Source organism: Ixodes scapularis, unplaced genomic scaffold (genome assembly GCF_016920785.2).
Source record: "Ixodes scapularis isolate PalLabHiFi unplaced genomic scaffold, ASM1692078v2 PGA_scaffold8__174_contigs__length_109621045, whole genome shotgun sequence".
Taxonomy (NCBI): Eukaryota; Metazoa; Arthropoda; class Arachnida; order Ixodida; family Ixodidae; genus Ixodes; species Ixodes scapularis.
In genome coordinates this window covers 58,985,171-58,997,992 of record NW_024609883.1, presented here as the reverse complement: position 1 = coordinate 58,997,992, position 12,822 = coordinate 58,985,171, and the positions used below count along the sequence as shown (strand labels likewise).

The window sequence follows — 12,822 nt, the reverse complement described above, 5'->3', positions numbered from 1 at the left end:
AGGGAGAAATACAAAGGATGAACACACGCACATTGAACGGTTGACTCGAGCGGAAATTTGCACAGACATAAGACAAATTCAGTCAGATCTGGTCACATTTTAAATTATACAGTCGGTGACCTCCACTTTAGCTGACCGGACGCTGGAGAGGAGGTCGCCTCTTTTGCATCTTCCGCTCTGTTAAAGTGTAAAGAGGCGGAAGGAGCTTCCACTTAACTCCTAACCTGTCCCCGGCTATAGACGCCTAAATAAAAGAGCGCCACCTGTCGCACGGAGTGGCCACTAGCCCTCGACGCCATTTTGTGAGACCACTATGTCTCTCATGAAAGTTCGCGCACGTTTAACGTTGCAACACTGATCACAATCCGCCCGCGTTTCGTTGTGCGAAGTCAGGGGGAGAGTGGTTTGGTTGCCCGAACTAGTGAAGAAACTGTATTTGTCTTGATCTTCAGGCTAAAAGTCAACCATGATCGGTATGGCGACTGCCCGATCGAAGTGGCGATGACGTTTGACACCGAAATTTCCAAATGACCCTGATACACTCCAGATAGAGTCACAATTATTAGTCATGAAAAGCGGGCGGCAATCGGCTTTGAGTACGGCTTTAAGGCTAGCCCACATGGCGCGTTTTTCAGTGCGTCTAGACGCGCGTCTCGGCTTGGTGCGCGCGCTAAGCAGGACGCGTGCGCCCAGCCAAACCACACGCAGCGCTAGCGCTACCGTGCAGCGCTTCGCGTCTGCGTTTCCGAAGCGTCTGCCCAACGTAGCCAGACGCGCTTAAGAAACAAAAGCAAACATTAAATAGAAATCGCGCGGTAAATGATGGCTACATGCCGTAATATTTAATTTTAGTAATAGTAAGCACTCATTTTTATTACAGCAATCGCAATGAAGCTCAATTTCACTCATTTTCATCCTTTTTAGTGCGTACGCCTCATCCACGTTTCGATACGCCATTGGCATCACCATCGCCCGCGCCAAAACATTTACAGCTGGCCGCTGGCCGCTACAGTGGTTACGTTGTTGCGGTTGCTGCCGGTAGTATTAATTTTGTACCTTTGTCTCTCGGTGTCCTTGTATTCTTTACATTTGGCCTGCCAGAGTGCAGGACGCTTTTGTACTTCGCTAGGTCCTCTCTGTTCCGCTGAAGCAGCGTCAGCCTCTCCCGCGGAGCAGAGAGGATTCCCTGGACTTGTGTAAAAGGTATGGTAAACTGATATCCGCGGGGGGAAGGACGTAACTACCTGTCCTGTTTACTTCTTGTCCTTGTTTCTGTTGCGCTATTTTATATGTTTTACTAAGATGAACCAACTAGCCCAACAACGTGCCTTACTAATACCCATGTTCGCCCTGCTGCTAGCGTTGGCGGGGCCTAAAAGCCGTTTTTATTTAAGGCCGCGAGCGTGCAAATTTTGTAAACTCCGCGCGCGCGGGTGTGTGTGTGTGCGTGCGCGCGTGCGCTCTGACTTGGAATGGCACTGGGCTGCTACCCGTTTTTGTGTGTATCTTTCTGTTTTGAGTGTTTTTATTTATTTTCCTTTCCCGTATCCCTTTCCCTACTTGGCGGCGGGCTAGCAGGCCCACCTGCGTAAGGGTCTCGACCTTTTTGCCTAGCCTCGCACGCTGCCGAGTGGGTATCGCAATATGTGCGAATAAAAAGTATTATTATTATTATTATTATCGCCTTTGTCGCGAGGTCTGTGGCGAAAACTACAGTCCTACAGTGGAGAAAATTCAAACGCTCCTTGCAACTAGTGAACACGGCGGTTCATTGGTTGTTACCTTCTGGACGCAGCGCGAGACGCGACGCGTGGACGCAAAATATCTGGCTCCTCCAGATACGCCGGGATGCGCCAAAAAACGCTGCGTTTCGTCCCGGCGCCGGAAGTGACGTCAAAGCGCAGGCGCAGACGCGACGCAGACGCGGAGAAAAGCGCACCATGTGGGCTAGCCTTTATTCATATGGGAAGTTGCGTTTGTAAACGCGGGAGATAGGTAAAACTGCGGCCTCGCGTGCTCGGTTGCCGTATTTAAACAGCTGAATAATTGCAGCCTTTAGACTGATAAGTACAACCCAAAGTGACGTTATCACAATAATTTGGTAGTTAATACGGGTACGAATTGTTCTCCAATGAATGGTCGTTTCAAGAACTACATTCCACGGGGCGTGGGAAAATTACCAAAAAAAAATTAATTTCGTGCAATAGATATGGGATTAGATACCCTATTTGTGAATGCGGAAACGTTAATGTGAGTAGCAAAACCTAAAAACAGCCCAGTGAAAATTGCGATATACTTAAATTTGGCTTGTGCATAACCAGTCTACACACGTGATGTGCAAGCGCCATTCAAACAAATGGAAAGAGACACTGCTTTCGGAAAACTGCATCTAGACATGGAGCCTACCTGTCTCACGTGCTGTCTGTCACCTGCTAGCGAGTTTGGCAGTCCCAGGACTTTCGAACGCAGCAACTAGCAATTGATGAGCCCGTAGTCACCGGATCACCGACAACTCTGCACTGCGTGTAACATCAGCTCGCGACTGATCGTGAATAGTCTATAGAATAGCAGAAGAAAGCTAACGTTATCATCCCAATTCGCGTAGCCCAGGAACACTCACTTATATTTCACAATTAGGTATCTGCGTGCGCACCACATAAACACATAACGAACGTGCAAGGAACTAATCCACTCTTACTTTTAATAAATGAATGATGCCACTCAGTCTCTGTTTTTGACTCCGATCCGAAGTATAGAAATTTTGAAGCGTGCGATAAAAAGATGGCAGTCGTATTGCACCCACGACCTCGTCACCGCACCACCCAAATCGTACTGGTGCGTCGTAAACAAACGGAGCATCTTTCAAGGACGTCCGCTGCAGTATACCCAGCTAGATTTTGTCACTGTTGTCAAACTTTTTTGAGAGGGGTCTATAAACATGTTTCCTCAAAAGAAAAAAATAAATACTGTTTTGCTTGGGAGGCTTTAAGACTGATCATGTCTTACTGACAGCAAAAGTTCTTTGGTTATTTCGCAGGAATTAAGCTGCCTTGGCACCATACCACTAGGTGTGAAAACAACATATATTCCAAACTTTTTCAACTATACAATGTTCGACCTCTTCAGCATCAAACATCTTCATTGGGTCCCAAAGAAAGGTGTTTGTGAAAAGCGTTCAGTGTCGAAGTTTTGTGTCGGCAGCATGAGGCTTCTGTGACGTCGGCAGTTCGTGTTGGTTTGTTGTTCGCTTGTGGCCCACGAGGTGCGTCAAACACCAATGTGCACATACCTAAAATTCAACACAGTTTTCTGGCGATTCCATGAGTATTCCGGTCTGCGCTTTGTTCTTGCAGATATATTCTAGAGTACAACAGGGGAATGTTATAGATCAGGGTTTGCATTAAATGACGAATAAGTTGTATATTATTTAACGTACATGGCAAAACAAATGTATAAATTATTTTCTTGGAGAGCCAGAAGAAGGCGCTATTGGCTCTTTACGTTCCCGCAAACTACCATTCAAACAATGCCCAACAGAGACTGCTTCTTCGAATGCTCATAAAATATTTGATGACCGGTTCTCCAGTTTGTTCGCTTAAGAACCCGTTAGCGAGAGATTTGTTTAAATGTTTTTTTATTACTCCTGTAAGGCGACACATCCCCTCTTATGGCTTAAATAGTACAACATACGGACCTCGCCAAATCTCAAACTTTGGGGATTTATGTAGAACTACACCGCTCCAGAAACATTAATATGAACAGGCTAGGAAAGCCAACCGACATTGAATGAACGGAAGTCTCTTGGGAGCGAAGGGACGTCTTGTGTTAGTAAACAGGAAAATGGTGTATACACTCGTAGGTTTTGCAAGGGGTTCGCAAAACAAGACTTACTATTACAGAGACAACATCCATTATTACGCCATTCTTTAGGGCTGAATCCTCAAGTTCGGTTAAAAGACACACTTGTGTCTCGTTGAATGTGTAAATAATGAAATTGGGAGAGTGGTAATTTGAAGTTTTTAGAGCGGCTAAGAAGACGATAACCTACAGCACTAAGAAATAACGTCAGATATTTTTTTATTTTATTTTTTTTCAGATTTTTTATGAATATGGATATTAAAATAGACAATGGGGACCCACTTTTATACCTGAAAATGGAGCTGAGCTTTTTCTACGATACGTATTTTCGCGGTTTCTTCGGAGCCCTGATGAAGCTGGGGATATTCAGTCAAAGCATACGCACACGATTATTTCACCAAAGTTATATGTGCAATTGGTACTTAAGGTCACTGATAACTGAAGATGCTGGGTAGGGCTCATCAATCGTTCTTCCTCGTTATTTTCGGCTGATACCTCATTTTCATTAACTGCGGAGCGACAACAGGGAGTTTTAGAATAGTGCACGCTAAAGCTTTGCGTACGCAAAGAATAGCGTCGTCACCACTGCGCATGCGCCGAACGGAAACCACGTTTAGCGCTTTGCGTGCGCAATTCTACCCTATGTTTTTTTTTTTTTTTCTTTTTTTTTTTTTTTTTTTTTTAATTGCGTGCGTACGCAAAAAGTATTTGCACTCCTCCAAAGCGGATTCATGGTGAGAATTCGGCGAAAGTCAAGACGGGCACAGTTAAAAAATGGCGGCTGCGGCAGGAGTTGTGAGCGCGACGTCGGCGGCATCCTCTCGACTGCGATCTTCAACGCAGGACGACATTGCACTCCTAACGGAGGTGCACGTCAGAAGCGTTTTGGAAGACACAGCAAGCTGGGCCACGCTCGCCGGCCACTCACTGCCTGCGACGCGCGAACGTTTCTCGGCGAAGGTAGTGCGGTGTGCGAAGGTCAGTACACGATACCTTTCTTGTCGAGGCGGCGCAAGCGATGACGACCGGTCGACCGCTCCCGTCGCCTTCTCATATATAAACGAATCTAAAATCGTACTGTGAAGCAATAAACCTGTTTTTTTCTGAAGTTTCAGCATTTCGTGTCTTAAAAAAAAAGTGTTACTGTTTGTTTGTGGTGTTGCAAGCGGGAGACGCTTGGGCTTTTCCGTCGCGGCGGAGAAACGCTAAAAACACTCATGCGCAGCGTGCGCTAACGCAAGCACTAAATTGAGCGCTAGCGTGCGCTACAATTGCGTACGCTATTATAGAACTCCCTAACAGATTGCCGGGGACTTGCCACGAGCGGTATTTCTTTAGGTATATTCACACGGTGCTTCATGCTGGCGAATGCATTGTCGCAAAACTAGGCGGGAGGAAAAAGACGCCATGTGTGAACGCGACCGAAGAAGACGCACGCCCTTGACGAAGGCTGCTCGCACTCCTCGCTTGTGGAGCGAGATTTTGGCTGAAACCTCACCAAAGGCCAGTAAATCGTACCGAAGGAGAACCGCGGACGCAGCCAATGGCCGCTCGACGTCCCTTTGACGTCTGGCCTTTGAAGCGGTGCGAGCTCTCAGAGGAGTCTGATTTTCGGCCGATTGTGTATCCGAGCCGAAATAGCCAAAGCCAAAAAAAGAAAACCATGGCGACGAGAGTTAGACGAAAAAGTGGAGCGTACGGGCAGTACAATTTGGCGTAGTTGGTGGCACGGTGTAGATTCCTCCAGTGTCAACGAGTGCAAGCACTGCACATAAACATGATGACTGGATATAACTGACCCCTTAGCGGTGCAACCAAAAGTCCCAGATACTTCGAGATCATCCTTTTTAACGTTGACGTCCGCGGTCTTCCCCCGGTTTGGCAGGTACTGTAAACCGAGTGAACCGAATCCAACAAAATTTATCGAGTAAAATGAATAAAGGTGAGAGTACTTCATAGCATTTTGATGCGAAACGCGTGATATTCCCGGTGCAAATGATAAGGTTTGGCAAAATTCTAGAGCCTCAATACGTCCCAGGTTTCGCGCGTGAATCTCTACTCGTGAACGGGCCGATTTCGCGAAATCTCGGTTTCGCTAAACCGTTGCGCGTTCAAAAGATGCATTGTGTGAATAAATGTTTAGGCCGTCAGTAGGTATGTCATTAAATGCACAACCAATACACAAAGAAGGACTAAACGTTTTGTGTTCGCGAGTGTGAAACAGGCCATTCAATTTCACTTGCACTTGCAAGGTCTTAACCCTCCCCCGCCCCCCTCTCTAAAAAAAAAAAAATAATAATAATGCGCGCCTCCCGAATTTTTTTGCGATTTTGAGCTCGGAAAGCTGGAGCGCAAGTTCATCTGCCTTTTTTGCAGGGTTTGTGGTGACGTCAAAATGCCGTTCTCCGATTGAATCTGACTGAAGGATAGTGAGCAGACCTCAACGCAGCTTGCTCTGATGTTTACCCCCTGTCCTTCAACCAGAGCCAATCATAGCTCCGCGTTCCCACATCACCATATTAACTTCTGCAAAAGAAGCAGACGACCTTGTGCTCTGCATCACTCACATCTGCATTTGGGCGCGAACTCGCTGTAGAATCCGTTGGCGAGGCACGTCCTGATGTTGGGGCCGACCAGGAGGTGTCCCGGTGCACAGCGGTACTCGATCACCGAACCCACTTCGAAGTTTCGAGCGACGATGGTCGAGTTGGCGGGTCTCTCCGGTTTCCCGCACGTCGTTGGTCCTGAGAAAACACAAGTCAAAAACACCGGCTGATTCGCAGGCCATAGGCTCTTTGGTTTTTGAACCGAAAAGCACCGCTCAACGTTCACCTGGTCGGGTGTCAGAAACGCACATTCGGTTAAAACCGAAAAGTACCGAATTCTGCAACTTTGTTGTTAGAAGCGAGGACCCTAATTTCGATGAAACCCTCAATTCTTAGAGTAGGGGTCTCAAACACGCTGCACGCGCGATTTGCTGAGATGCGGCATGCGAGCACCAATCGACTGCGAATCATCGTTCTCATGTCTTGAGCGCTATATGGCGCTTCGTCTGTTCCCTGCGCATCTCTTGCATTTGTTTGCCTCCTAAAATATGTAAACGCGCTCTTGTCGTCTTCCGCCCCCCCCTCTTCTCCTCCCCCCCCCCTCGTCCTCCCCCCCCCCCCCCCCCCCCCGGACCTCAATTAATGACGGCGAGTGCTGGCTGCCTTGTCAGCGCGCGCGTTCCCTATGCATGCCCTCTGCTGCCTTTTGATTAACTTAATGCCGCTTGCGTTGCGACGAACCGCAGACGCTTTTTGAAGATTTGTTTTCTGTATATGCTTCATAAATAATAATCTCATGTCTTCGGATCATTAACGCTCGAAACGTAGCTCTGGTCTAATAGCGTGCTCACATATTTTTCGTTCTTCCGTTCTCTTTGGACTTAGTTTTGGTTGGTACTAAAGTTGTGCTTATTAGCTTTTTCAGATGTTACTTACCTGTATGGCAATCCCACTACTATGCTGCCAATGCGCGGTCTTTAAAACGCACCTCGGCTGCACGAATTCTTGCTCAGGAGGAGCAGCCTCCAATGATTAAGTAATGAGCTCGAATTTCTAGAAGTCAAAAATACATTTGAAACATAAATATTGTCATATAATGCTGCTATGAAAAGTGACAAGTAACATAACTTGTAATTGAGCTATGCTTGCGAACGTGTTGCATGGAGCAAAAAACAACGCCTGTGTGTCTTCTTTTTTATGTCTGCCTTTTATTCTTTTTTTTTTTTTGCGCCTAGCACCATGAAACGTGAAAACCACTCCTCTGATTCGGCGTTGACCCTTTACTTCTTTAGGGGATGTGATATCTGGACCCCAGATCCGAATGCATTTGAGACCCCCGTCTTAGACGATCGTCCAGCGCGTTTCATACAGGCTCAATCATCCTGCAAGTCCCGGAAAAGTAGAATCTCCGACTTTGGGGTTCAGTACAAGAGCAGTTCAAGTAAAATTTTCATAGTCACTGATTTCCCACAAAATTGGTTCAACGCATTAACAGCTCATCTCAGCTACTAACCTAAATTGCAAGCCATGATCCATTATTTTATTGAAGTATTAATTTCGGTCCGAGAGAATGAGTGGTTGTCTGGTAACACTGAATACGTGACGTCGGATGTTGATTATGTGGTGGCAATGTGGAGTCATTACATCTTCTTCCTAATGAAGATAAAGGAAGTTTGATCGTGCGAAATTAATGCTGGTTAAGCACATGCAATCAAAGTGAAACAACATTTGCCTTTTTTTTAGACTTGGTTAGCTCAAACAACTGCATGAGTTCCTATTTATTTTAGTCAATCGGTTACTAGGGACAGTTGCAATGTCCTTGTTTCATTGCGATCCGAAGTAGACGACAGCGTTCAAAACTACACTGGTGGTCGTTATTGGCTGAGTCTGGAGAGAGGAGCAAAAGTAAGTGGCATTCCTCGCGGCGGAAACATTTTGCTTCAGAAGGGTTGTGTAGCAAGATAAAAGTATGAGAAACGTCGGATCACTGCGTGAAAGAGTACTCGAACTTTGGCCCGTGTTCGTAGTCATTATCCGGCGTTTTCAAGCACTGTGGCTTACAGCAAGTATGAAGAGTCATAAGGCAACACAGAAATTGTAAATTAAATTCAGGTTTTTTGTTGATGTTCTTGTGAGTTTGTTTCTTGTATGTACGCGACTTTTTTAACTATAAGCAGTTTTTATCATATGCATAGTAATGTCCATAAGATACACCGATTTCGTCGAATGAATAAATGCCTTATGCAATCGACAGTTTTTCTTATCAATAAACACCGAAAAACTGGCGCGTAGCATTAATACACTACATCAGACCTTATCCTGACCGGTTGGAAAGGTTATGGATTCAAACACGTATGCAAAACGTCCTGACCATAAAAAATAAGTTTGAATCTATAAAACCTAATGAGGCTTCTCGCGTGCTCGAAGACGCAATGCAGAGTAAGGTTTTCTTCTCATCGATATCTCTTTCAAGGTCTTATCACTGGTTTAGATTATTTTACATACCCTCATCGGCCCCCGTATCTGCCCTCAATGCTCTTGGGACGCAAGTTGTTGGTATTTCTGCGATCGATTCAGTCCATGAGGAAAAGAGTCACCGGTATCAAGCCCCAGTGACCATACCGTCTCAATGGCTAATGAGTAGGCCTGCTGCTCATTGGCTAAACTGATTAAAGAAAGGCAATTGATTGGTACAATTATATTATTGTGTTTCAGTGTGCATGCACACAACCACCAAGAATATAGATCCAAAACACTGTGTGTCAACGTGCTCTGCAGAAAAAGTGTTTTGCATACAGTGCTTGCTTATTAGAGTGAGAATCCGCATGCACTCACGATGCTGACAGACGAAGTTCAGGGCGTGCTCGCAGTTGGTATCCGACCAAAGCCACCCCCTGGTCCCGTCGAACCTCGAGCAGTTGTTCTCTCTAGAACCACCGGGCGCGTTCCAGAAGGAAATGGTCACCTCCCTCCCATTCAGCCACTTCCAGCTGGCAGGGTCGCGCGGGTCCCTCGTAGCCCCCATCCAGTACTGCCCAGAGTCAGAGTCGTGCCGGTGTCTCTTGTACAGCTCCCAGCTGAGGAACCCCTGCAAGGCCGGACTTGTCTCGTCAACCAGCGTCCCTCCGCGGGCCTCGCAGAACCTCATGGATGCTTCGAACGGGGCCGGCTGGTTGTCGTAGAAGATGTAACACTTCCCGTTGTACGTGGTGGTGGACCCCAGTGGCTGGTCCCTGAATGACGGGCACCGTTCCACGGGCAGCGCCTGGTCGGTGTACACAAATACCTCGCAGATGGACAGTGGTCCCTGTCCTTGAAGATGCACGCTCACGAAGGCTCCGGGCATCGGGGTCGCGCACGGGAGGAAAAGGGGTCGTCCTTCTTCCAGCGGACCCGTGAAGCGGTTGCATACGGGATTCGCGCCCATGTCCGGGCGGTTGTTGCCCACGCGGACCACGACGGTGGCTTCTGGAGACGTGGTCCCCCAGTCCAGGCGGACCAGCTGGACGGAGTACGGCTCCAGGAGGTTCACGTACCACCAGGGCGACCGCTCGGCTTCGGTCAGGGAACAGGTGTCGGCTTGGAAGAAGGCGCTCGTGCTACCGTCCACGGCTTTCTGTGGCACTCCGCCGCCCATTGTGGACGACTGGAGGGGTGCCTTGCCGGCGGCTACGTTCAGTACTGTTTATATAAGAGAAAAAAGACGCTCGAATTAGAAACATGGGGTTTGCAGGTTAGTCCCTGCTCTAATTTCAGTTTCTATCCTAGAACGATTAAAGCGGAGCTTCGGAGGATTGTTGATATTCCGTTATTTGCCTCAGGACTGATTCAATACATTATAGACAAAGCTTAACACTCGAAATACAATTCCGAGTAAAGTTGTGTTTTTTTGTTCTTGTTGTTGTTTTCTTTTTGTTTTTTTTTGTTTTTTTCAAAGTAATTGAAGTTTTAGATTTAATCTGAGATGCTGAGAGGTTCTACTGCAACACTGAAAACGTGACGTCAGATCTGGTAATCGGGGGACAGTGCAGCTTGTTCCCGAAGGGTAATAAAAGATTATTTATGATAACAGAATGTTAATAAAGCAAGAGCCAGTAAAAGAAAAAGTCAAACGTGCAAAATACTATCTTATTTATTTTTTTAAATAACTTTTTGAACTGTACGTTATGCAACCTGTGACACCACCCCACTGGACAGCGCGGAAAATCTTAACGCTGCTCCTGGCATAATCTTAATTTGTTCTTGTCTTCGACAGCTATTTTAAATTTAAACATAATCACTACTATGCAGAAAGAATAAAGCCTAGGAATTCTCAAAATGCTTAGTTTGGGTAGCTCAAAATGCAACAGGAGCTTGTCTTCAAAAATGTAATGTACAGTCGTGTAATACTGCCATCTTTACCTGTGTGAATGATTGTAAAAAAAGCAGAAATAGTATAGGTCATAATGACACGCCCTAATTCTGAATGTCTGTTAGATATTTCGTACTGTCGTTTTTTAAGTCGTTCTTTTTATCAGAACCTGTTTATAAATCCGCCTGCCACCGTTTTATGTGTTCTTTCTTAATTATGTCGTACCTACCTAATTTCTGATTTGAACATACCTGACATATCGTGCTTTACGTTGGCATGCTTTTCTGTCACTTTTCAAAACCGTCCGCATATGATTTTCCTTTTCTTATCCACTCCCGTGAAAGCCGAAAAAAAGGTTGACAATATCAATAAATAATATTAAAAGACTCTTTACAGCGCTACATTGCAACTTCGACAATATCAATCTCGTTATAGTTGCGTACAAATATACCCTGCAAGAAATATTTTTATATAATATAAATATAAATATAAATATATAAATATATATAGAAATATAAATATATATAGAAATAATTCCACGTACTACTGTATTGCTCGAGATTGGTTGCCTTACTCGCAGCTTCATGCTTGACATTTGTACTTCGATTGAACTAAGCAAGTACAACAATTGAAGCTACTGGCGGCGTGTGCGGAACTACAGGGGCGCTTCCTTAGCTATCATCAGCATCGTTTGTGGCGTCGAGGGTAGGACAGACTGCGACAGACCGCGCAGATCTTGGATCGCTCGGCTCGTCAGCTTGCTTCATGCGCTGTTGGGGTAACGCGCGGCAAAGCCCATTCCACGCGTTGTGTTTATTTGATGAAGTGATATTTGTGGTAGGACATTTTACCAAAGTTTTAAACGGCACGTGGCACTCGTTCTCGAGCTAACAAACACTTATGTCACTGAGGTGTCGAAGCGTTCAGGTGGTAGTGTGCTGTTCTCTATCCCAGTACTGTAAGCTGGAGCGTGAAAATAGTATATCCAGCGCCTTATCCCAATACAGCATCTACCACGCTAATCGAAGTCATTTTATTCCTTGTGGTTTGGGCACAATAAATTGAAGAAAGGAATATCTCATCAAACTGAAGATAGGATGAACCTCTCGCGTGTGTATAGTAAATACTTCAATGGGAGCGACTTCGTGAATCCTGTTACTTCCATTGTGTACCGTGAGTGCTGTCTCTTATTAGTTTCGAGTTGATGCCTTTTTTGAAATTGGTAAGCCAGTAAACGAACATTTCTACAAAAAAACTAAATGGAAGAAGTGGGGGCTGGCTTCTGGAGTCGTTTGAACTAAACCCCTGCTCATTCACCCGGTCAATGGTAAATGTGCGAGATTCCATAGCAATCGCAGTCTTAAATCTAGTAAGTTGATACTTCAGCGTCCCCAAAAATGAGGAATACACCTGCTACGAATTACTACTCTTTGTGTGCGTACTGTTTGCGGACCCAAATGCGCATAATGCGTGATGCGGTTCTCAGCGAGCGATTTTAAATGTGTAAAGAATTATCAGTAAAATTTGAATAGAACAAATTAATCTATCGCCTGACTTTACCGGGCCATGGCCGACAATTTAAGAACTTATAAAAAAATTCTGCTTTTCTCTTCAGCAGAAGTCGCGATTTGACAAATTTTTTTGCCACGTATTCCTTTCGGGAGGAGCTAAGTGTCAGTTGCTGACGAGCATTCGCTGGGCAGCGACTGTCGCGTCACGCTTGGATGGAAGTGTCGATATCGGCATGCTCAATGTAGATAAAACAAGTGTACGGTGCTTTGAAACACAACTCTGCGCGCGTGGACAACTAAGCCAGACGACCATTGCACATTTGCATTAATTGCACTATCAAGATAAGAAAACAGCACGTCATTTACTCAGGTGAATGCAAAAAGATTTTCCTACAGCTTCCTACACTGATCCGAAAACAAAAGAATCAGAAAGGCTGTGGATAGCCCTACGCACGCCGCGCTCCAGGCTTGTTTTTGAACATAAAGTTATTTTTATGATACAAAAAGCAACTTCGAGGCGTTGTTATTGAACGCAAAGATCACCCCCCCCCCCCCC

General features: G+C 45.7%; 1 protein-coding gene across 1 annotated transcript in view; it reads right to left on the bottom strand.

The window, feature by feature from the left end:
- LOC115308197 overlaps window positions 1-12,822 on the bottom strand; it is a 78,874-nt gene that overhangs the window by 18,202 nt on the left and 47,850 nt on the right. The window contains exons 3-4 of the mRNA XM_040210702.1: window positions 9,240-10,085; window positions 6,426-6,602 (exon numbers count right to left, since the gene is read on the bottom strand). Of these exons, the coding sequence (XP_040066636.1) occupies window positions 6,426-6,602; window positions 9,240-10,085 (1,023 nt within the window). The remainder of the gene's footprint in view (window positions 1-6,425; window positions 6,603-9,239; window positions 10,086-12,822) is intronic.